The following is a 26,543-nucleotide window of genomic DNA, read 5'->3' as shown; positions in this document are numbered from 1 at the left end:
CCCAGCAGTATCCAGGTAAGAGAAGAGAATGCTGAAAACTAAGGTAGTGTGTTCATTTTCAGACATTTACCCCATGAAGAGTTAGTTGCTGAGGACCTGAACAAGAGCAGATGTTTCTTGCCTTGGAAGCTCCCAAATGGCCAGAGAAGAAGCTACCTGCCCAGCTGATCACAACTCAATATATTAAGTACCATAAAGGCTGACAAAAGTTAGGCCCTAAGAAGAGTGGGGGGCAGCCATAGTGGATAAGTTGACTCCTGGGGTTGGGGTGGGAATTTAGGCAAAGGGTGTGGTGTTGACCAGCAAAGTAATCCCTTGTGTAAGCAGTGGCGTGGTCACCCAAAACAACGTGCTTCTGCTGGAGTGTACACACTTGCGGAGCCAAGAGGCGAGGTGGGAAAGGCACACTCACCATGGGTAAGATGGACCTGTGCAGAGACCTCCCCAGAGAGACTGTCTGAGCAGAGGACCAATCCCGGAACTCATCTATAAGACAAGTGCCCCCAAGGACATCAAGAATCTCACCACGGCAAGGTTCTAGTGTCCAGTTTAAAAATAATGCTCTTGGAGTTCCCTGGTGGCTCCGTGGCTGAAGATCTGGAGTTATTGCTGCTGTGGCTTGGGTTACTGTTGTGGTGCAATCTTGATCCCTGCCCTGGGAATGTCTACATGCTGTGGGTGGCCAAAAAAATTAAAAAATTAAAAAAATAAAAATAATGCTTGCATCTTTGTCTAGTAAGAATTTATACCACATGGGCTATTCAATGAAGGGAAAAAGCATATTAAAAACGCCATATTGGCATTTCTACTGTGGTGTGCTGGGATTGGTGGTGACTCTGCAGCACTAGGACACAGGTTCAGTTCCCAGCCGGGCATAGAAGATTAAATGATCTGGCATTGTCACAGCTGTGGCATAGGTCACAACTGTGGCTCAGGTCTGATCCTTGGCCCAGGAACTCTGTATGCTACAGGGTGGCCAAAAAAGAAAGAAAAAAAAGCCATATTAAGCTTAAAATAATTTACTATCTGAAATACATTTTTATTACAACATGCCCACAAAGTAACATACGATCAAAATGTAATCTATAATCGTGTTATATAATCAAATGCTAGCTTCCAAAATTTTGTTTTTGGTACAGAAACACTACGTAAATAAGGGAAAGACAACTTTATTTTGTTTTTATAAAAAATTATTATTTTTTTTCTTTTTAGGGCTGCACCTATAAAATATTTAAGTTCCCAGTCTAGGGATTGAATTGGAGCTGCAGCTGCTGGCCTACACCACAGCCACAGCAACACAGGATCCGAGTTGCACCTGTGACCTATGCTGCAGCTTATGGCAATGCTGGATCCTTAACCCACAGAGCAAGGCCAGGGATTGAACTTGCATCCTCATGGATACTAGGCAGGTTCTTAACCCACTGAACCACAATGGGAACTCTGGGAAAAACAATTTTAGAAACAGAAATATGTTTCTATTTGAGATTGGGCTGCTTTTTTGAGACGTTTTAACAATCTAGTTATAGGTATAAAATCATCTGATTTTATGAAAGTTGGCCAGATTTTGTGCCTGAGTATCTGTTGCAATCAAGTGTGTGAGTACTATTACCAAAAGTCAGATAATCCTAAACTTCCACTGAGAATTCTTGCAAAATGCTCTTAAGAATTTCATTGCAGATTTTAGAAGAAAGTTTATCCTTTTCTTTTTTAGACTATGGAATTTCAGTTTATTTGGCAGCAACCACGGAATCTCAATTTTTTTTTTTTTGGTCTTTTTAGGGCCACACCCACGGCATATCTGGAAGTTCCCAGGCTAGAGGGCAAATTGGAGCTGTAGCTGCCGGCCTACACCACAGCTCACAGCAACTGGATCCTTAACCCACTGAGCGAGGCCGTGTCCTCCTGGTCAGATTCATTTCCGCTGAGCCATGATGGGAACTCTGGAATCCCAAGTTTAATGACAGCTGATTGAAACTGTTCTTTTTTCCCTTCTTTTTACTTTATTGAAAAATAATCAAAACTCTGTTGGCACAGACAGCATTACTCATCCTACATGTTTTAAAATGTGCGACATTTTGTATATGATATGTGTGTCATTGGAAACAGACTTTTCCCCCTAAAAAATAATTGAAGAGAGAAAGATTATGTTTGCATTTTCTTTGTTCAAGGTGTTTATTGCATCTCAGAGGGCGTACATGCACTGGGGTTTTCAACTGAAATACAAAGAAAAGCCATTTTGAAATTGATTGTAGGTATTTTTTCCCCATTACAGTGTATGTTATCCCCACAGTAAATTCAGATACAACCACTTTTAAATGGTACCATACACCTATTAAATAATTTGAAAAAAAAGGCAAACACCTTTCCAACCCAATATGCTTTTACGAAGAGCTGCCAAGCCACTAGCAACACTGATCAACAGTGACCTCGTTTATGCGTCGAAATCTTAAGCCAAGCCATCAGCACAGACAGTATGACAACGAATTAAAAATTAAAGAATACAGTATGTACAATAAAGGATACAATTCTCTGAATTAGTTTAAATTCTAATCACAATGGTACAACAAAACCTACTTTGAGCTCAAGTGAGGGATGGAGGAACACTAGTCTAGAGAATACACAAAGAAATACCAAATCAACAGATGTACATAAAGCCCACAAGAAAATGAAAATATCTGCAGTAGTTTTTAAATTACAGCTATACCTTGAAGGGGGGGAGGTGCCTTCATAATCACTTGAATAGTACATTTCTAATTTCATTTTCACGGACATGATAAAGACAGACCCTTTACTTCTCAGTGCATTTAATCAAGAATGAATAAATAGGTCAATTTAGATGCAAAACCTGTCAAATATAATTAAAATATATATTTTATTATAGCAGGGCTTAAATATGGACTTCCCATATTGGTTTTCATTCTTGATAAGGTAGCTTCAAGGAGAAATATTTCTTATGGACATTAAACTTTACAGTTTTTTTTTTTAAATAAAATTTCTTAACATATACAGTGCCACAAAAATAAACATTTCCCACAATAGTTGAAGTTCCTGTGATTGGAAAAAATGTACTCCACACCAAAAAAAGTTTTGTATATTGAAAGAATGTTTCCCTTACTATCTGATATTATCACACTGTTTGTAACATAGATACAGAAGAGAATTTAGAGGGAAAGTTTAGGTTTGTCCAAAAGTTATATGTACATTGAAACCTTCAAAAAAAAAAAAACAAAAAAACAAAACACAGACACCTTTCCAAAAGGCTCACCACACAACAGCTGCATCATCCGTCCGTGGGCGAGGTCCAGAAAAGCACTAAAGGCATTGGAAACATCCATCCATTGTTTATATCGTACAACACACAAAGAACCCAAATACACTACAATTTTGAGAAGAGGGATAACAGCTAAGGTAGTACACATTCCTAATGTTCACTTTCACAGCTGTGCTACACATTTTGGAAGAGAAGTTATAAATAAGCTTTGGGATTGGTACTGGTGGCTCATTTTGAAACTCTGAGCATCAATCTTATCTGAAGTCTCCAAACTCATTCTTTTTTTTTTTTTTTTTCCTATTCAGTCACAAAAACTGCAGCTGTAAAGATAAAAAGCACTTGGATTAGAAAACAACTTTACATACTCTTCAAACATTTTACTTTGCTTGCAATTTTACTACAGTTACTACGAGGACTCTTTACATCAAAGGTTTTTGTATTACCAAATTCACATTTACATACATTGGACAATTCTTTAAAAACGAGTTTAACATTTCATCCAGGAAAAATGAAACTTCCAAGGTACACTTTCATTTTATATTTTAGATAAGGAAATTCTATCAGCAAACTTTTGAAATTTGGATACTCTGACGTCTTAGCACGACATTCAGTATCAATTAAGAATGTGTAATATTAAAAAAAAAAGGGCAGTAGAAAAAAGGGGGAATGGCAGGGACTACCTTTTATTTTTTTTCTTTTCAGTTGTGGTGCTCAGTGAGCCTCTGAACAAGAGATAGGACAGAAGAGAAAGGAGATAGGCCTGAGTGACTCAAGGCCTTCACTTAATGTTACTTTCTCACTAAGCTCCCTGGCTATCTGAGGCTTATCTCTCTGTGAGCAGCCTCACCTTTGGGAGTGTTTCAGCTTAGCCTTGGGGGCAACTTTTCTTCATTACCAAATCTTTTCCTCATTACAGATACATTACATGGTATCTGTTTCTCTCTTGACTATGAGTCTGAGGGCAGGTTCTGCCTCAAGCATCTATTTCAGGTGCTTATCAGAATTTCTGCATATAACAACAACAATATTACTGAATAAAAGGTGGATAAGAGGCCACTCCCTGCAGTGTCCTTGGTCACTCCTGAAACTTCAGCTGCTAAGAAGTATGTACTCACTGGCTTACTTATGCCTACTTCAGCCCAATCCAGCCCAAGGTAGGACAGAAAATTTGGGCACGCAGATAAACCATTAACTCTGAACAAAAAATCATGTCAGGAATCCACAAAAATCTTAGTAGGCATTAGAGAAATTTTAAAAAGTAGACAGGTAGTAGATAAAAACAATGATAAAAATAACACTGGATAGTGGTCCAAAACCTTTGACACTCTTCTTGCTCTTCCACTGTGACCTGCGGCAAATATCACTTAATGCCAAAGAACAGTTTCATCAGCCATGAAATGGACACAAAAGTATCTGGCTAATTTATCTCACAGAGTCTGATCTACAGAGATGATCACAAGACCTAATGACTGGGAATTGCATAGGAAAAGTAATGTGTAAATGAAAAGCCTCATTATTACTGTTCATCCATATTCAGCATGTATTTGTTGAGAACCTAGCCCTGTGTTAGGTGCTGAGTTAACAGTAAATGGTTTTCCTTCATCAATTTCCTTCCATGAGTCCAGCATTAATAATTTTATAAATTACATTAGAAATTTAAAACTAGAATGCTAGAAATTTAATATTCTGCTTGAATGCAGAAATATAAAAGGTAATAATGTAAGCTTTATTTGATGAGACCAAATAAGGATACATAAAATTACAGCTATGTAGCCAAATATATTCTTAGATAATTTCTAAATGAGGTATTATAAATGTTACTTTTCTATAAATTCCAGTCGTCATGTAATGAAGTTGCAATTTTCTAATTTATGAAGTAGCTTGGGCAACTTTTTGCTTTATCAGTATAATCTTTGTGCTTTCCAGGTTCAGGACAATTTAGAGGTTTCTCCCTCTTAGTTTTATAAATTAAGTAGATTTAAAAAGTCATTAATAAAGAGAGATTTCAATACTGATTTTAAAAGCATACACTTTCAAATTATTATTATTATATACATGTATTCAAAACACAGGAGTACAAGTATTAGCCATAAAACAGTTAAGCATAGCACAGGTCATTATTACAAGTCCGCAGGAAAAGCTCAATATTAGATACCTTAAATTGTTTACAAGAAATCCTTGATGTTAAGATCCGCTAATGGGTCCTTTGCTGGAGGTTTCTTGGGACTCTGAGTGGCAGGTGTAGGGCTTGGAGAAAGCTAATGGGGAAAAGCCAGCCCAAGATAATGGAGACAGAAAGCAAACAGAGAGATAGATGAGTATTAGGCAGGACACGTTCCACAGAAAACAAACATGCAGAAGATTAGATGTCTAATAGTTGACAACATCTACTTTGTTCTACTTGGTCACAGTGCAGTTTCAGGTTTTGATTTATAAAACCCACTTCAAAGTATGTTGGGCTTTCTCCACTTTCTTTGACATCAAATTTAGCCAAAGTAAAATCTGAGGACTCTGGTAGAACAATACGGATATTAGTTAGGGAAGATGTGAAGAACTAGCCACGTAAAGCTCTTATGACTACACAGTAAAAATCACCCTACACAATCTCTCTATTCAAAAGCATTTCTACTTTGAGTTATTAGTACCACTAAACCAATAAAGGAATATACATCACTTTTCTTAGCGTGAGTTTGAAGGAAAAATGGAAAGTGGACAGTTTGTAGAAAGGCACTTCAGCAATTACTTAAAAGTATGAGTTAAATATACTAGGATTTCACAAAAAGTATTTTAAATGAAAACCTGTCAAGTTTGGGGGCACTCGATGAGCAAATAGTCTCCTAGTTATGAATGTCACTAAATTCCAATACTGTTTGTCCAGCTTGCTGAGAAGACTAATTATTCTATACGATAGGGAAGAATCATACTCGCAGCAAAAGTGACAAAAAATTTCCTTATCTTGTATGTTTAATTACTATCTAAATTATTTCACTGTGTGACAGAAATAAGTTCTGGGAACAGGCTTCTGCAGAAATATTGGTGTATAAGGCCCTGAAAAAGGTAATACATTCAGTTACTACCCCTGGTAATCTATACAGGGTAATAACTGGAATGCATCCTTTGAGTCTAGATAATCTCCTAAGCTTATAATATTATGGAAATCTCAGAAACCTGGGCTTGTAGGGCAGGGATGTATGGTGTGTGTGTGTGTGTGGTGTGTGTGGTGGTGTGTGTGTGTGTGTGTGTGTGTGGTGGTGTGTGTGTGTGTGTTTTAATTCAGAAAACAGAGCTCCAGGAGTAAGGAATTTTAGATTTGTTTCTATGTCCAGAAACACTTGACTGACTGTAGGATCTATTAGTCAAACTTCCAATTTCTCTTCCTTTTAATGGCTGTACTGGAGGCATATGGAAGTTCCCAGGCTAGGGGTCAAATCAGAGCTGCCGCTGTCGGCCTACACTACAGCCACAGTAATGCTGGATCCAAGCTGTGTTGGCAACCTGCACCGCAGTTTGCAGCAATGCTGGATCCTTAACCCACTAAACAAGGTCAGGGATTGAATCCTAATCCTTGAAGAGACAAAACTGGGTTCCTTAACCTGATGAGTCACAATGGGAACTCCAAATTTCAATTTTTTTTTACAACTGAGACCGTATTTCATAGAAAGTCCAGGAAAAAGTAAATGTAAAGGCCGAAGTTGTTTGGAAGATAAGAAACTCAAGGATTGGAATAAAATAAATGATTAGGTGAGATGACAACACCGTGATATCAACGAGGAACAGTGGAACAGTCGCTCATGAACCACTGCTTTGTTTCCCAAAGCTGCAAACTCATGTTTATTTCCTCATTTAGTATATAATTAGCTATGCTTCTTCTCTGATACATGAAGTACAATCTAAAAATTGTATAAATGTGGCATATCATTTCCTAAATTACCATACATTCAGTTAAATGATTAAAAACACTGTATTTTCATATCATCCATTTTTTTTTTTTTACTTTTCATTTGCATTCTTTGAATTAAGTCAACAAATTGAGGCTATGTAACACTGGTATCATGCAGGAAAACTACCTTAAATAATAAAACTTTATTAATTTATTTCTTAAGCTTTCAATACCCCAAATATGGTAAGATTTTTAAAAATCTCAGTAACATCCCTCCAAGTTCATAAAAATAGAAACATCTTCTATTTTTCAAAAAGGTTGTAGATAGTTATGGATATGTTTAACCATCAAGGAAACATTCACAATAAATGAGACCCTTCTTAGAATTTAAATATATCTAGATTGAATTCAACCCCAATTGTTACACCCCAAACTTTCCTCATTCCCCCACAAAACAACAAAAGGCAGTGTTCATTCGTCTCACAGCTGACTTAAATTTCTCAGGAAACCAGTACTTCGATTATGGCCTCGAAGGCTTGGGCCTCTCACATTCATTCTAAATTCATCTCTTTGGACACCCGCCATTCTCTCTCCTGGATATTATGGCTTTTAAAGGGTTAAAGTAAAGAAAGTGAAAGCAAATGCCAGAACCAGGTAGAGCATGAATTTAGAGGTGATTCAAGGAAGCCAAGGGGTTTAAAGTACACTCAGAAAGTTCACAGTAGGAGTCTTACAAATAAGACAACATAAATATCCATGTGGGAAGTTAAAAACATGGAAGTGAAACCATTCACTGATATCAGAAAATACATTTGAGTCATGTGTCTTGGTTTGCTCAGCACAGTGCTAGTAAAGTTATAACTCGGTGGTCTGCCTCCTTCTATGTCAATTTCTCATAGTGAAAACCTCTTTGGTTCTACATATACCTTTGCTATGGCCAGGGAGAATTTATAACAGAAATAAAGAAATGGTGACTCATCTGTATGAACTTCACCACTAGTAGCAAAACAGTTCAACAAAGTGCATGTATCTGAGCATTTCTGTAAATGCAGGTAGCATACTGTGTAGTAAGAAATCTGGCTTCACCTAAATAGAGGTCTGCCATTTGTCCTGGACCTTGGAAGGTATCCTCCAAACCCTTGGAATCTCTGGAGTGAAAGGAATGTCTTTGTTTTTCAGGGTGGGTTTTTTGGAACCACACCTGATAGTTTATGCTAACAAGATGACTCAGGGTGGGGGGCTAGTCATGCCAGAACGACCAACCAGGTAATTAGAGAGTTACATCTTTGGGCCACAGTATACAAGCCTGACCTTCAGGGAGGGAAGAGGGCTGGAGATCAAGTTCAACTAAGCAGGAAATAATTCAATCAATCATTTCTATGTAATGAAACCTCAATAAAAACTCTGCACACTGGGAGTTCCCGTCGTGGCTCAGTGGTTAATGAATCCGACTAGGAACCATGAGGTTTCGGGTTCAATCCCTGGCCTTGCTCAGTGGATTAACGATCTGGCGTTGCTGTGAACTACGGTGTAGGTTGCAGACGCGACTCGGATCCCGCATTGCTGTGGCTCTGGCATAGGCCGGCGGCTATAGCTCTGATTGGACTCCTAGCCTGGGAACGTCCATATGCCACGGGAGTGGCCCAAGAAATGGCAAAAAGACAAAAACTCTGCACACTGAAGCTCGGGTAATGTTCCTGGTTGGCAGAACTGCATGTGTTTTGACATAAGTTGATGCCGGGTGAGGAGTGCATCCCTGAGGGCAAAGGACCCTCAGGTGTGGAATCCTCCTGGACTCTGCCATATGCACCTCTGCTTTTGGCTGGATCTGGTTTGTATCTTTTCACTACACTAAAGCTGTCACTGTAAAGTTAGTGCTTCCCTGAGTTCTGCAAGTCATTCCAGAAGATTGCCTAATCTGAATGTGGTCCTGGAAACCACTTCAAATTTGTAGGTGGCTGATCTGAAGTGAGGGTGGCCCTTGGGACTTGAAGGGTCTGAGGTGACCCAGTTTTGTGGGTACTGCTCCCTTAGACTTTGCAATTTGGCCAACTCATTGCAATTAATGTCACTATCTTGGGCAAACTTGGCTCTGGAGGACTCTGTTCCTAACCTTGAGTTTGGCTAACTCTGGAAACACATAATAAAATTATGGATCAGAAGTACTACTTTTTCTGCAATAAATACCTAGATACTTTAAATGTCTGCTTGTTCTCAGGAAGCGTTCTGAGTTAAATAGGAGAGGACCAGAGGGGCATGAGGACAGTTAGTTGTTTCTACCAATTTCCTCCAAACATCACATTATGGCTCATCTGACTTTCATGTTCCCTTTACTTCTGAAGCAACAGATATGAAGATTGTATCAGGTAAACACATTTTTAAGCACTTTGTCACGTGACAGCCTTACACTTAGAAATTAATGTCATGCTTTTGTGGACATTTAAAAACTGACCTGTGCGCCAGGTACAGCTGCAGCTCCAAAGGGTGGCCGCATCATGGGCTGTGCAAACATGACTGGCTGCTGAGGCATCATGGTCATGCCCGTCCCAGCTGGAGGCTGAAAAGACAGAGCAGTTCATGGCATGAGTGGAATCCACTCTGGTAATGCCCTGACCTTTGGGTCTTCTTTTTTCTTTTCTTTTTTGGCTGCCCTGTGGCATATGGAATTGCTGGGCTAGGGATCGAACCTGTGTCCTGGCTCTGCAGAAATGCTGCCGACCCTGTTGTGCCACAGCAGGAACTCCTGACCTTTGTATCTTTGATATGCTCCCTCAAATTTCTGAGGGGAGTACTCTTATGGTACAGTGGGTTAAGGATCTGGCATTGTCGCTGCAGCAGCTTGGGTCACTGCAAGCCAAATGGGTTCAGTTTCAGGCCTGGGAACTTCCACATGCTGTAGGTGAAGCAAAAAAAAAAAAAAAAAAAAAAAAAGTCTAGACTCAAATTTTTGAGGAATCCAGGCCTGTGAGAAAATCTAATTTGTAGTTTTGAATGACAGGTGCTATGAGGCTGGCAGCCAGCAGAGGATCACTGGAAGGAGTAGAAGCCTGGCTGGCTACATGGCATCCTCACCCCAAGCAGGCTTTGTTGTTGTTTATCTGTTCTTGAAGACAGAAAAACTTGTTTCTTTCTGGAAGATGGCCCTGAAATTTGCTAGCGAAAAAAGTAGTAAGTGAGAAGTCCTAGTAGAGTGACTAAAAGTTCATCTGATGATTGAGCTGAGAATAGGTAAATGGTACTGCAACAATGACATATCAGTGGACTATAAAAATTACCTTGATGGCAGCATTTATGTATTTTATAACTGGCTTTATCATGTCATGAGTAGAAGATTTAATGTCTAAAGTGGATGACTTAACTTTTACAGCTTTTACTTTGCTGCATTTCGGGAAGAATTATATTCTATAGTTACTCTGGGATTTGGCAAAGGCCTTAGGAGTAATCGCTACAATTTTTACCACAGGTCATCGCTCACCATTCCAAATCCTGCTCCAGGCTGTCCGACAGATGGGGCCCCCGCAACAGGAGGAACTGAACTGGTTGGAGGTACAGCTCCTTGCTATCAAAAAACCCACAAAACACGCACAGATAAACACACACACAACAACAATAAACAGAAATAACCAATATGATTTAGTTTTTCAATGACAGAATATAATTTTAAAATGCATGCCCCTTAAGTATGTAAAGAAATAGCAAATTTCAGTTTTTTTTTTTTTTTTTTTTGTCTTTTTTTGCTATTTCTTGGGCCGCTCCTGCAGGATATGGAGGTTCCCAGGCTAGGGGTCCAGTCGGAGCTGTAGACATCGGCCTACACCAGAGCCACAGCAACACGGGATCCGAGCCGCGTCTGCAACCTACACCACAGCTCACGGCAACGCCGGATCGTTAACCCACTGAGCAAGGGCAGGGACCGAACCCACAACCTCATGGTTCCTAGTCGGATTCGTTAACCACTGCGCCACGACGGGAACTCCGCAAATTTCAGTTTTAAATTAAAAAACAAAAGGTGCTAGTACCACACCAGTGATGTGAAGAACATTACTAACTTGCTGGTCACTGTGTGGTGCTATTGGGCTCTCTTATTTGGGCTCAGCTTATGCTCAGCACTGGGCTTCTTCACTACCTCCTCATCTTCTCAATGTAAATGGTCAAATTTCCTTCAGCTTCTCTTTTTCTATCATTATATCCTCCAAGAGGCATTGGGTAAGAGACTTTAGGAATGCTTTCATTTACATTTTCAATGCTGGGTTTCCACTCCCCCCCCATTTTTTATTATTCTCTTCTGTGTTGTATTTGTTTATTTTTGGCTTTTGACTGCTCTACATTTGCACAAAGACCAAAATTATTTCTAAATTTTAGGAAGCATTTATTTACTTATTTGTTTTTTTAGGGCTGCACCAGTAGCATATGGAGGTTCCCAGGCCAGGGGTCTAACTGGAGCTACAACTGCTGGCCTATACCACAGCAACACCGGATCCAAGCCATATCTGCAACCTATACCGCAGCTCATGGCAATGCCAGATCCTTAACCCACTGAGTAAGGCCAGGGATCGAATCCACATCCTCATGGTTCCTGTCAGATTCATTTCCTCTGTGCCATGATGGGAACTCCTTAGGAAGCATTTAGAAGACTGCGTATAATATAGCATACATATCCCATTTCAGGCATAGGGCTGCTAGTTTTTGGTCATACACCAAAGCCCCTAATATTTACCTGATGCATACAATTAACCCTATTGCAATTCTTTAAATTTAAGTTGAACTTTAAACAAAATCCTAATTGAAAAAGAAAATACTGTAGTGATGTTAGCCAAAATGGTGGAGTAAGTAACTCCAAGAGCTCTCCAATCCATAAAAAACAGTGGACAAATAGGCAAAACTGTCAAAATCAACTTTTTTGGAACTCTGGAAACCAACTAAAAGTTTGCAGCAACCTAAAAAAATACTTATTAAAAAAAAAAATCAGCTGAATCTTGGTAGGAACAGTGAGCTTTGTGACAATTTAACTTACCCTAGTTCCAGCTACTGTTCTCCAGTTCAGATGTATCCTTGAAAATAATGGAATACATTCCTGGCAATAGTACCACAGGAAGTAAAATATGTTTCAATATTTTTTTTTTTTCTGTTTCTTGTCTAAGGTAGCTCTGTGAAAACATTGGCTTGTCTTTATCTTACCAAACTGGGAGCATACCTAGTGCTAAAGTTGTTACCTGAAAACATTTGTCAAAATACTTACAGGCAACTTTTTTAGTTGTTGCTGTATGAGGCAATGGATAACAGTCAGAGCATACAGCAGACTAAACAAAAAGCTCAGAAGGAAAGGCTGGAGAATGAGATGCTTTGAGGATTAAGGATTTGAAAAGCTCAGACATACTTCTGGGAATGTAGACAGCCATACATGTGCCCAGGGCTTTGTACATGTTCAAGAAAGCCTTGAGATGGCTCTGGCTGACTCTGAGGCTTTAAGTAGGCAGGAGTGATTGCTAAGACAGAGTTGTAAATTGCCTACTTAAGTAAGTCTGAAGTCATGCCTAGCACACACACTCAGAGTCCCTCTGCAAAGACTAGAATATTTCTGTTCCAGGAGTTTAAGCAGTATCTGCCTAATCATTAGCTGACTGCTTAGCTAAAGGACAAAACCAAAACAAAACAACCTCCTACAAAAGTAGCAAGACAACAAAAAAGCAGCAACAACAAACCCTGGAGAAGGGGCAGAACAGGATTTCCAGAGTTGGCATATTATGATAGTTAAAATGTCCAGGTTTCAACAAAAAAACAGGCATGCAAAGAAAAAAGAACATATATAGTCCATATGCAGGAGAAAGAACTCAAATCAAATACCAGCTCCTACTATAAGGAACTAGAAAAAAGAACAAATAATTCCAAAGTGAGCAAAGAAATGAAATGATAATGATTAGAACAGAGATAAATGAAATAGAGAATGAGAAAAGAGAAGAAACCAAAAGCTGGTTCTTTGAAAAGATCAATAAAATTAATAAACTTTCAGGTAGACAAACCAAGAAAGAGAAACTTAGATGACCAAAATCAGGAAAGGAAGTGTAGATATTATTATCAACCTTATAGAAAAAAAAAGAACTATGAAGAAATATTGTAAGAAATTATATGCTAAAACATTAGATAGTATAGATGAAATGGTCAAATTCCTAGAAAGACACCCAAAACTGACTCAAGAAGAAATTTAAAATTTAAACAGATGTATAGCAAGTAAAGAAATAGAGTCAGTAATAAAATATCTTTCATCACAGAAAAGCCCAGAACTAAATGGCTTTACTGGTCAATTCTACTAAATGTATAAAGAAGAATTAACATCAATCCTTCTTAAGCTCTCAAAAAAAAAAAAAAAAAAGAAGGGGAACATTTTCTACTTATTCTTTGATGCCAGTATTACTGGGATAATTAAAATAAGACAAGGACATCACAAGAAAACTATAGACCAAATCCTTTAAGAATACTTATGCAAAAATCTCAACAAAATATTAGCATACCAGATCAAGCAGCATATGCATATTGAAAGAATTATGCACCATGATCAATTGAGATTTAGCCCAGGAATTCAAGGTTGGCCCAAAAAATGTCATATTAATAGAATACAAGAAAAAGCATTTGACAAAATCCAGTATCCTTTCATGAGAAAATAACACTAAATGAACTAGTAATTGAAGGGAAATTCTTCAACCTGATAAAGGGTATCTGCAAGAACCCACAGCTAACACTGCACTTAATGCTGAACGACTGAAAGCTTTTTCCTTAAGAACAAGACAAAGATGTACAAAAGGTCTGGTCAGGGCAATTAGGTAAGAAAAAGAAATAAATAGCATCCAGATAAGAAAGGAAGAAAACTACCTCTGTCTATAGATGACATGATCTTATATACAGAAAATCCTAAAGAATCCATACACAAAAAGGTATCAGAGTTAAGTTCAACAAAGAAGTTCTGCAAAGTTGCAGTTTACAAAATCAATATACAAAAATGACTAGCCCTCTGGCCCTAACAGCCCCCTTAGCAATCCTGCAGGCAGCTCACACAGGAAAGATAACATCTGGAGTCAGCCAGTCTACACGCAATGAAGAAGGATGCAGAAGCCAACCCTTGCCTCAATGAGACACTGAGATTCTTCCCCTTCAATTTCCCCTTTAAAAAGTGTCATGGCTGATCAGAATCTTTGGAGTTGGTTTCTGGACATGAGTCTACCTTCTCCCCAGACTGCCAGCTCTTCCGATTAAAGCACCTTTCCTTTCTATTGACACTTTTCTCTAGAATTATTGGCTTGTGAACGGCCAGCAGTTGAACCTGGGTTTGGCTACAGCTGCTTCTGAAGTGCACGTTTTGGCTGTCTCTCCTTAAATGTTCTCAGAAAAAGAGAATCAAACATATTTTAAGAAATGAAAGAATGGAAGAAAAGTTTTATGCAAGAACTGGGTGGAGGGAAGCCAGAGGACTCCAGAACGATTTCTTATGTCAAAGAAAAGCTAGAGCTTCATTCAGGAAGAAGAGCTTTATAGTAAATGGAGTGAATGGTAGTGAATTTTTATATGACTAAGTCAGAGCTAATAACAATAAAATAACTGCACAGGAGAGCTTTTTACTGTTGACTAAAATGTTAAGGAAAATAAACCAAAGAAACAGAACCACATGTAACTCTGCTTCCTAATAAATTATTTCTGTTGTTCTAATTTCTCTTTCCACAGCTGCTGTGGATACTTTATGCTAAAACCTACTGTCTTTAACTTTCTGGAGTTTCATTACTAACAATGCAAAGTTTTCTCCTTCATAAACAAAAATAAGGAGTTTGGGAGTTTTAGACAATCTCAGTCTTGTAATGGAGCCTGCCAATCAGATTTCTGGCTTTGCTGCCCTGAAGAAGCAAAACGGTTGTTAATTACATATCTGATAAATTCTGAACCTTGTGTGGTTAAAGCCTTCATCTCAGGGGAGGTGATAGTCAAGGAAGGTCTCCAACTCAGTACTGTTTTAAAAGTACTTCTCCCTTATTTCCCTTCTGTGGTAATGGCTTTGATATTTAGCAAACTTCCCCACACAGAAACCTGGACAACCACTGTCTTGGTGGGTTCATTCACAATTACCCCTAGTTGTGTGGATTCTACCTGAGAATTTTCTTTTTCTTGGTCATACCCATGGTATGTGAAAGTTCCTGGGCCAGGAATCGAACACACACCACAACAGTGATCTGAGCCACAGCAGTGACAACACCAGATCCCTAACCCACTGAGCTACTAGGGAACTCCAAGAATTTTCTTTGTCTTTCTTTCCATCCTCACCTCTGGTTCTCAACATTTTTTTTTTTCTTTAACCTATAGCTGATCTGCCAGATGTCAGCATCCACCCCACCCTTCTATCCACTCCCCTTAAACTTTGCTATCATCATAACTTTTGAAACTAACCTGTTAAAAAATAATAAACAGCTTTATCCTGTTGTTAAGAGCAATGCTATTAAAGAAAAGACTTCTTAGGATGGTATATAAGGTCTCTCTAATTTTGCACAAAAGAGAACAGAAAAATTAGTTCCTTTAATTTGGTGATGATAATATAAAAGCTGAGAGTTCATGTCAATATGCAGTATTAATAGATTTATAAGATCAGTTCTAAAGAAGCTTTTTCTTTCTTTAGGGATTTTATTTATACTTATTGAATCTCTCTCCTTCTAGCCCCAACAATGTCCTTGTATTTAAGAATGGAGTCCAGCTGCCTAGGCCCAGACTGCTTCCTGCTTATAGTCTCAGCATCTATACGCTACAAGGCACAGGTATGTGCTTGGGGTCCCAGGGTAATGATTATTCTCTCTTTCACTCTCAAATGAGCCTAGTGGGGGCAATAAATTATACAGCCATCCTGGGCACAGGTCAGTTTAAAAGTGGTAGTTTTCCAGCAAGCGTCTTTATAAAAATTAAAATGAAACTATTTTATAGCTAAGTACAAAAATGGCCCTAATAAGCACTGTTTTAAAAAAAAATGCAAAGAGGAGTTCCTGTTGTGGCTCAGTGGTAACAAACCTGACTATTATCCACAAGGATGCTGGTTTAATCCCTGGCCCTGCTCATGGATTAAGGAGCTGGCATTGCCGTGAGCTGTGGTATAGGTCACGGATGGGGCTTGGATCTGGATTTGCTATGGCTGTGGGACAGATTGGTAGCTGCAGCTCCATTTGACCCCTGGCCTGGGAATTTCTATATGCTGAGGAAAAAAAAAGAATTAAAAAATGCAAAGAAAGATTGAAAGAGATAAATACCTAGATATAATAGGCATTGCTATGTTAGAAATCACTTCTTAAAATTAAGTTCTTCCAGATTTTGAGCTCACCAGAAACAATCAATCCCTGAATTCCCTGCTCTTAATAACACCAGGGGATGGAGTGGGAAGACCACAGGAAGCAGGTTTTGAGAGTTCCCGTTGTGGTGTGGTGGAAACGAATCCAACTGGGAACCATGAGGTTGAGGGTTTGATCCCTGGCCTCACTCAGTGGGTTAAGGATCCGGCATTGCTGTGAGCTGTGGTGTAGGTCCCAGACTCGGCTCGGATCTGGTGTTGCCGTGGCTGTGGCATAGGCCAGCAGCTGTAGCTCCAATTAGACCCCTAGCCTGGGAACTTCATATGTCATGGGTGTGGCCCTAAAAAAAAAAAAAAAAAGAAAAAAAAAGAAAGTTCAGGCCTTCCCCCTGTGGCGTAATGAGATCAGTGGCATCTCTGAGGTGCTGGTATATAGGTTTGATCCCTGGCCTGGTACAGTGGATTAAGGATCCAGCCTTGCTGAAGCTGCAGCTTAGGCTGCAACTGCAGCTCGGATCTGATCCCTGGCTCTGGAACAACATATGCTGCAGGGCAGCTAAAAAAAAAAAAAAAGAAAAACAAAAAGAGAGAGTTCTCTTCCACAATAGGAAACTACCTAATCTATCTGGTAAGAAAGAAAGTTTTCACTACTTATTAAGACAATCAGGAAATTTGGGCAAGATATGTGATAAAATACAGACAGTGATCAATGATATTAAATGTTTTGAATATTGTTTTCATAATTGTACAAGTATAGGATTGATATCTGAAGAGGTAGAAATACTATTTTGAAAAAATTAAGACCAAAAATAGGTAACAATCTTTATTATAAATAGAGTCAATGAAATTTGCACTTGGGTAAACACTGTATCTTGCTCATATTTCTTCAATGTGGATGAAAAAAGTACAAGGTTAGTAGCAAAATGCACCCTGCTTTTATACACTTGGAAACTGGCCAAGTTACCGCACCGCCCTGGTCTCTGGTGGCTACATACCAGTGGGGCACTCGGTGGGACTCCGGCTGACCAGGTAGCAGGGGCTACTTTCGGCTGCCAGTTGGCTCCCCCAGTCAACTTTTTCTCTCCGGCATTCCATTGAAGATCTCCCCTAAAATCGAGCACACAAACAAACAAAACCAAAACAAACAAACAAAAAACCACACACTAATCAGAAAAGAATGGTACGAGGCTCCTAAGATGCTTTTATTTGGGGTCAGAAGCAGTCTGTCTGAGTCAAGAGGTAATAAAGAGAACAGGTTAAAATTGATAGGAGTCTTATCATAGTGTATCTAAGAGAACTTAAGAGCATTTGACAAAAAAAAAAAAAAAAAAATTCAGAACTTAGACTTCAATGATAACAGGGATTTCCTGTCAGTTGTAATGGAAAGAAAAATGTGCCACAAAATGTAACTGAATTCTTAACTAGTTATAAAAAATTCCAAATAAGTATATCATAAATACTTTGTTGAAACTGAGAGGCATCCATGACGGATGCACAAAACTATATCACAACCACAATCTGCCTTCCAGTGATTGTAGGATAACATCCATTGTAAAATGCACCCCAACTTCAGAGATGTTGAAATATGCATCTTTGAAAGGTATACACTGTTTGTCATTTTTACTATCCTTACTTAAAATCAATCCCCCATGAGAGACTTTTTTTTTTACGACCTCACCTGTGGCATATGGAAGTTCCCAGGCCCAGGACTAAATGTGAGTTGCAGCTGTGACCTACACTGCAGCTACAGCAATGACTGATCCTTTAACCCATCGCACTGGGCTGGTGATTTAACTCACACCTCTGTAGCAACCTGAGCTGCTGCAGTTGGATTCTTAATCCATTGTACCACAGTGGGAACTCCTGAGACTTTTAAACATTAATGTTAGCTAGGAATATTATAATAAACACAGAATTTAAAGCTATTAAAAACTTCAACTCACAATTCCCAACTGTTCCTAGATACAACTTAGTGACAATCTGGAGATCAAAACAGATTATTACTTCTTATTTCAGAGCCAAGAGTTTGGAGGTTCCAGTAGGATAACCAACCCCCCCCCAAAAGTTGAGAATGAAATAAAAACCAATTTTGAAGTTGACCTAGCTTGAGAATAAGCAATTACTCCAATGAATACAATGTCTGATAGTCTCAAATAAGTACAAATACACTGTCATAAGAAAACCAGACAATTTCAAAAACACTTACTTTTTGGATGTGGTACCAGAAATTCCAAGATCTATAAATAGATAAAAGAAAAAAGAATTTAAACCTCTATACTCAGCTTAAATGATATGACATTTAAAAGATCAAAGAGACAAGAGGGCTAGAAAAAGTCCATATTTTGCCTACAAATGACTGTATTTAGTTTTTACAAAGAAGAAACCATGTTAGGAAACAGTCACAAATATAACATTTTCTTTCATGCCATATTATTTTTAAGGATCATGTTTTAATGTCAACTGGCATCCAGAAAAGAGTGGACACAGCAGGCTTGAGACTGCTATCTTAGGAAGGCCTGTGTGGCTGGTATCTGGGAACCTGGCTAGTAAATTGTTCTCTACACTGAGATGAAACTTTTCCTAGTGATAAGCACAGCTCACTGTGGCTAAACTGTACAAACAATGTACTTTATGCTGAACATCTGCTTTCTGTCCATGAGATGAGACTGACATTTTGGTACGTCTTAGGCAGAGTGCCTATGTGATCAGCATCCAATAAAAACCCTGGGTGCCGAGTCTCTAAACCTTAGATGCAGTCTAGGTCTGCCCAGATGTGTGTTACTGCATTTCCGTGTCTCCTTCCCTCATGCGGAGGAGAGAGCCCAAGGAAGCCTACGTGTGGATTCTTCTGAACTCTGCCTGTGCCTTTTCCTCAGAGGATTCAGCTGTGTATCCTTACCACGCAGCTGTAAAAGAACCTAGGCTATGAGTACAACTATATGCTGACTCATTTGAGACTTTCTGGTGAATTTATGAATATATGGGTGGTCTTGGGGACTCTTGACACAACTGGGTTAATCATTCTGCTCTAATCTCAACTCATGTATGACTTCGGCAAATAGTTTTTTGAGGCCCTGCATATGCCAGGCACTGTTCTAAGCATGTGGGATAAGTTACTAATGAAAACAAAGATCCCAATTCTAGAGAGGTTTGCATTCCTTTTTTTCTTTTCTTTTCCTTTCCTTTTTGGCCACCCCTCGGCATATGGAGTTCCCCAGTCAGGGATCAGATCTGAGCTGCAGTTTCAACCTACACCACAGCTGCAGCAATGCCAGAAACTTTAACCCACTGTGCCAGGCTGGGGATCAAACCCGCATCCTGGTGCTGCAGAGACACTGATCCCATTGCACCTCAGTGGGAACTCCAGAACTTGCATTCTAATGGGGCGAGATGGATGAGGAAACAATAAAATAATAAATGAGTATATAAGCTGCTAGAAGATGATATGGCAAGCCCATGGACAAGTGAAAAAGAAGAGCAGGGTAAGGGGGAGCTGGTGGGGGTAGGATGAGAGTGAGGGGCAGGTGGGACTAAATAGGGTGCCCAGGTAAAGTCTCATGGAGGTGAAGCTTGTGCAAAGCTGAGCAGAGATCTTTCTAGGCTCAGCCATGTGGTACACCTTCTAATGGTAACTACATTTAACATTGCCAGAAACCATCAAACTGCTTTCCACAGCAGCTGCCCAATGTTACATTCTCACCAGCAATATTAAGAGGGTTTTCATTTTTTCACATCCTCATCAAGACTGGTTATTCTTTTCTTTTTCTTTTTTTTTTTTTTTTGCCTTTTTGCCTTTTCTAGGGCCACTCCCTCGGCGTATGGAGGTTCTCAGGCTAGGGGTCGAATTGGAGCTACAGCTGCCAGCCTACACCACAGCCACAGCAATGGCAGATCTGAGCCACATCTGCGACCTACACCACAGCTCACAGCAACGCCAGATCCTTAACCCACTGAGTGAGGCCAAGGATTGAATCTGCAACCTCATGGTTCCTAGTCGGATTCGTTAACCACTGAGCCACGACAGGAACTCCTCCCTTTGTTATAACTGTTCTGATGGGTGTGAAGTGATATTTTACTGTGGTTTGATGTGCATTTCCCAGATGACTGATGTTGAGCCTCTTTTCATGTGTATATTGGACACACGTATATATTCTTTGGGGAAATGTCTTATTTAAATCATCTGACCATTTAAAAACTGGGTTGTCTTTTCATTATTGAGTTATAAGAGTTCTCTAATCTGGATATTTCACTTTCTTGATAGTATCATTGGTAGCACAAAAGTTTTTAGTTTTGACGTCTTATTTATCTTTGATTTTCTATTGCTGCTGGTGCTTTTGGTGTCACTAAGACACTAATGTCAACTAAGAACATTATCTAATCCAAGGCCATGAATATTTTGTTATAAATTTTCTTCTAAGAGTTTCATAGTTTTGGAGTTCCCTGGTGGCCTAGCAATAAGGATTTGGCATTGTCACTGCTATGGCATAGGTTCAATCCCTGGCCTGAGAACTTCCATATCTTGAGGGTACAGCCAAAAAAAAAAAAAAAAAATTCATAGTTTTGACCCTACATTTAGTTCTATGATCCATTTTGAATTAATTATTTTGGGGTAAATAAGGATTCTTTATTTCAAATTTCTGCCTGTCAATATCCACTTGTCCCAGCACCATTTGTTGAAAAGACAATTCTTTCCCTCTTTTCTCACTGAATTGTCCTGGAACCCTTGCTGAAAATCATTTGACCATAGGTATATAAGTTTACTTCTAGACTGTTACTCTATCCATTATTATATATTCCTACCTATCCCCATGCAGTACCATTCATCTTAATTGCTGTAGCTTTCTGGTAAGTTTCGAAATCGTGAAGTGTGAGTCTACCAAAATGATTCTTCTTTATTCAAGATGTTTTGGCTTATTCTGGCTTCCTTGCATTTCTGTATAAATCTTAAGTTCAGTTTATCAATTTCCATAAAAAAGCAAGCTGAAATAATGATAGGGAGTAGGTAGAGAACATTTTTTTCAGTTTTGGAATATATTTTAATATTTTTGATTTTTAAATTACTTTTATCATTTTACTGAATTTTAATACTTTTATATTACTTTTTATTATTGAACTGTAAGAGTTCTTTACATATTACAGATATAATTCCTTAAGATATATATGATTTGGAAATATTTTCTCCCATTCTGTGAGTTATTTTTTCACTTTCTTGGTGGAATCAATTTGTAATGCTGATGTTTTTATTTTTGATGAATTTTTATTAATTCATTTTTTCTTTGCATGTATTTTCTTTTCTTTTTTCTTTCTTTTCTTTTCTTTTCTTTTTTCTTTTTAGGGCTGCATCCACACTATATGGAAGTTCCCAGGTTAGGGGTTGGAGTTGCATCTGCCAGCCGACACCACAGCCACAGCAATGTGGGATCCGAGCTCTGTCTGTGACCTATACCACAGCTCAAAGCAACGTCGGATTCTTAACCCACTGAGTGGGGCCAGGGATCAAACCCGAGTCTTCATAAATATTTGTCAGGTTTGTTACTGTTGCGCCACAATGGGAACACTGCTCATATTTTCAGTATTATATCTAAGAAGCCACTGCCTTCTTCAAGGTCATAAAGATTTACACTCAGTTTTTGTCCTAGGAGTTTTACAGATTTATCTCTCATACTTAGATCTCTGATTCATTTTTGAATTGATTTTTGTGGATGGTATAAGGAAGACATCGAACTTCATTTGTTTGCATGTGCTTATCCAGTTATCTTGGCACAGTTTTTGAAAAAATTGTCTTTTCCCACTTTGCATGGTCCTGAAATCCTTGCAAAAGTTATTTGACAATGTATGTGAGGTTTATTTCTGAGCTCTTCATTCTCTTCTATTGGTCTCTCTTTCTATCCTTAGGCCAATATCATTGGCCTGATTACTGTAACTCCATAGAAGTTTTGATGTGGCAAAATACGACTACTTCAAATTTGTTCTTTCTCGAGATTGTCTGGCTATTTCTGGAGTGGGTCCACTTTCTTCAGTGAGATAATTCTCAAAGGTGTTGCCACCTGAGGGCTGCGAGCTGGTGGCACTCTTGGCAGCTGAAAGTACAAAATCTTTATTTCTGAAAGAGGATCTGGGCAGTCAGAAGAGGCAGTTATTACTGCAGATTATCCATCAGTAAGACGAAATTCTAAAGCAGGGAGAAATATTCAAATAATCTCTCTATGGGCATCAAAGCATTTTCATGAATGTTCAGATCAAGAGCGATGAATGGGAAACAAAAGTATGTCCACAGAATATTGCATAGGAAAAACAGTCTGCCTCAGTGGCCTGCTAAACTTTTTGATACAGCCTTGATTAAATGAAAGAAAGGTATCTGCGATGGGAAACCCATTAACCTTAATAAAAAATTTAAATTCAGAGTAAAAGAAAGGCCAATACTTTTTGTTTGTTTGTTTTTTAGGGCTACACTTGCAGCATATGGAAATCCCCAGGCTAGGGACAGAATAGGAACTGTAGCCGCCAGTCTACACCACAGCCACAGCAATGGCAGATCTGAGCCATGTCTGCAACCTACACCACAGGTTGTGCCAATGCTGGATCCTTAACCCATTGAGCAAGATCAGGGATCGAACGTGCATCCTCATGGATACTAGTGAGATTTGTTTCTGCAGCACCACAGTGGGAACTGCAAGAAAGGCCAATCTTTATAGAGGCTGCCCTTTCCTTGCCCAGCTCCAGCCACTAGTCTCCTGGATATGCCAGACAATCTTCTGCCCCAGTGCCTTTGCACTGGTTATCTCCATTGCCTGCAAATATTCTCCTTCAGATGTCCATATGGCTCAATCCTCTACCTTCAAATCTTTGTTCAAACTTTACCTTCTCAGTAAGGCCTACTCTATAGAACTCCCACTTGGTAGCACTCACAATCCCTCCTTGCCTGTTCTGTTTTTTACTCCATGGCACTTGTCAACTAACATACTGAGACTTTACCTGAAAAGGTTTAATGCTTGTCACTGTCCTTCCCAAGGACCATAAAAACAGGAATTTATACCTGTTTTGTTCACTGATTTATCACTAGAGCCTGGAAGATTGCCTGGTACTCAATCAGTATTTGTTGAATGAATAACTGAAACTAACTTGGATATTTTGCAAATATACTGCATTGAAGTTACTCTATGTTATTTCCAAGTGAAATAAAAAAGTAAGTACTTGTTAAACACAATACACTTGGTTTCATACTTATATATGCTCTCTAATTACACCTTTGATCATTCAGATTAAAAGTGGCAGGGGTGCTGCTCAGGAGACAATGGCATAGTGAATATGTGCCCTCCAAGGCACATATTGGGTAAAGCACAAAGAATTTCTGTCCACTCCTTGGCATAATACTCACCTATAAGTGACTCTAGGAACAATACGTATGAAAATATAGAGAAAAAATTCACTTATGATTCGGTTAAAATCACATTACTCACTGCCTACTAAGCTGGCAAGAGATGAGTCAAGATCGCTCCCGAGGGCTTTACTTGCTGCCATTGCAGGACTGGGAGGTACCATTGAGATGGGTGCAGGCTGCCCGGCTGGTGCCATGGTTGGCATCAGAAGATCACCTAGACCATCAAACACTGGAAATCAAATAGACCAGGTTCAGAATAATTTAAAAAATATGCCAAATTAAAGAGAAACTGTCTTTTGAAAAATGAGGGGAACAAGGTCATGTACACTCTTATAAAAGAAGGCATTTCTTTCATACTTTTAATGACTATCACACCAAGAAGATCACCTCTACCTATGCCTACTCACAAAGTATGGAAATACTAATGATCATGAACAAAGATGGAAAAAAATCTGTAGTGAACAGGAAAGAGTACAGATTTTGAAATCAGAATTGGGCTCAAATTCAGCTGCATGCCTCATTAATGTGTGACTTTGAAAAAGTGACTGTCTGAGCTTTAGTTTTCTCATCTGTCAATGAGGAGAGTACCACTACCGCATAGATTTGTTTTGAAAATTAGACAGTATATGTCACACCTTTATTATATTGCTTGCTCTGCAGAGGAACTCATCATGCAGTAGTTACAATGCTTTCTTGTAAAACAATTCTTAGATGAGAAAGAAAGGCTGACTCCTCCTAGTTCCTATGAAATCACTGCTGGAATAAAACCTAGTCTAATGGTCAGTACCTAGTATTTAGTATCTGGAAAACAGCTGACCATATTGTAGAAGTAAAAAGTTTGATTTTTCTTCTTCTCATTATAGTATTTACTTTTGGTTCTAACTCTAAGGGCAGAGTTCCAGTAAACACTATTTTAAGTATCAGGAATCATGCCATTATTGATGGCTCCTGAGCACCATATAAGAAATGACCACTTGTTTAGTTCCTGGAATACAGAAAGACCATTCAAAATGCAGGCTCGTAGGATTTGTGCAAAAGTTATTGCTGATATCTATGTCAAGAATTTCATGGCTGTTAACTTTTATCCCAAAACTATGCATATTTACCATAAATACCACTCTACAATAATTCTAACCTGAAAAAAGGACAGCATTCAACTAGCACTGGCAATGGAAGCAACCAAATTGTCAGGCAAAGGATATACTTAGGGTGTTTCTGAAACACATTTAATTGCCAAGAACTCACCAATTGAAAATTTGTAGTAAGGACCAGCATGGGAAGAGTAGAATGGAAGAGAATACAAACAAAATGACAGTAGGATGAAAGGTTAAAGGCAGGCAAAGAATACTGTTTGTGTCAACTTCATAAAACCGAGGGCCAAGCAAGCTTCAGAGGGCGTAAGCAACAGCAGTGAGAGTGTCCACACTGAGATACTGCACAAAGATTTAGCACAAAGGATTTGTTTTCCCCTTAACTTTCTCCAAACCATGTGCATAAAGCTCATGCAAAGAGATGGTGTGCATGTTAGGTTCAATTTCTGCTAAAAATTAAAAACAAACACAAAAAGGGGCTACAGGCTATTCTTAAAGCTACCAAAATGTAGGGAAAATATTTACTTAAGCTACAGAGTGAGAGATTTATTGAACAGTTTTAAATCCAGGACATCACTCAATCCCTGCTTATAATTTCCTGACATCACACTAACCTTAGGTGGTGTATTTTATAACCGAAACAAATAAAAAGAATGTTTGAAAATCACTGCCTCACCTGATGGATCAAAGGAACTGCTGCTAGAAGTTGAAGGCGTTGTTCCAAAAGCTGCCTCAAAATTGGGCTGTAGCAGGTTATTCTGAGCTGGAGTCGCTGGTGATGGAGAAGGGGCCATGAAAGAACCCCCAAATCCTGGGAAAAAACAGTTCCAGAAAAATATAAGCAGGGACAACTAAAGGTAAGTAAAGGCCATAAAAACAGGGTCAGAAAAACTAATAGAAGACCAAAAAGGAACTGAATACATATAGATACATGTAGTCAATGAAACCCAGGAAGTTAGTTTAAAAAAAATTTTTTCCCAGTGTCTGGAAATTTCTCATGTATCAATGAGAGATTTCATTTAATTGTAAATAAGATAGCACATGAGACTACACACCCTATTCAGGGAACCTGTGGCAAGCTAATCTATAGTTACATAATGGAGTCCAAAAGCTAAAAAGGTCTCCTTAGGGTTAAAGTTCAGATAATTACTCTCATTATATGAAATTTTTTCTTTCAAATCACAGGTAGCTAGAAAATGCTTAGTTGTACACATTGGCTCAGTGTAACAATAAAATGTAAATCAAAAAAATACCCATGTACTCTTCCATCAAATCCTCCTTAATACCTATCATGTATGGTCCAGTCTTATTGCTGCTACTGCTAAGTTTAGGTTCCCCCAACACAGCTCTCAGGATTCTTAAATGATCACTAAGGGGGCTTCCTGTCTCTAATCGGTACCACCTTCAATCCAGTCTCTAGAGACTAGATATTTTGTAGTGGAAAATGCTACTTCTCTCAAATCCTTCACTGGCTGCCTATCACTTTCAGATTCATATAGGGCAGATTCCTTTGTATAGCAAACAAGCTCACCTGACACTGGCTCCCTCCCCATCCTGACCTCATAGTCAGTCAAATGCCAACTCTGGGAGGGCGTCCTTGCCTTATATTG

At 38.9% G+C, this 26,543-nt stretch overlaps 1 protein-coding gene across 30 annotated transcripts in view; it reads right to left on the bottom strand.

Annotated features, from left to right (window-relative positions):
- SNAP91 (synaptosome associated protein 91) overlaps positions 2,143-26,543 on the bottom strand; it is a 157,655-nt gene continuing 133,254 nt past the window's right edge. For 15 of the 30 annotated variants that reach the window (XM_021091681.1, XM_021091727.1, XM_021091696.1 and 12 more), the window contains 8 exons: positions 25,610-25,744; positions 23,922-24,071; positions 18,668-18,698; positions 17,457-17,568; positions 10,627-10,710; positions 9,604-9,708; positions 5,427-5,529; positions 2,159-3,591 (listed from right to left, as the gene is read on the bottom strand). In XM_021091681.1, the coding sequence (XP_020947340.1) occupies positions 5,437-5,529; positions 9,604-9,708; positions 10,627-10,710; positions 17,457-17,568; positions 18,668-18,698; positions 23,922-24,071; positions 25,610-25,744 (710 nt within the window). In that variant the 3' untranslated portion in view covers positions 2,159-3,591; positions 5,427-5,436. Of the gene's footprint in view, positions 3,592-5,426; positions 5,530-9,603; positions 9,709-10,626; positions 10,711-17,456; positions 17,569-18,667; positions 18,699-23,921; positions 24,072-25,609; positions 25,745-26,543 lie in introns of all 30 variants that reach the window. The other 15 variants (XM_021091761.1, XM_021091713.1, XM_021091722.1 and 12 more) reach the window with 4 other exon arrangements.

Source organism: Sus scrofa, chromosome 1 (assembly GCF_000003025.6).
Source record: "Sus scrofa isolate TJ Tabasco breed Duroc chromosome 1, Sscrofa11.1, whole genome shotgun sequence".
NCBI classification, from domain to species: Eukaryota; Metazoa; Chordata; class Mammalia; order Artiodactyla; family Suidae; genus Sus; species Sus scrofa.
Note: the sequence above shows the minus strand (reverse complement) of the source record. Positions and strands in the feature narration are given on the sequence as shown.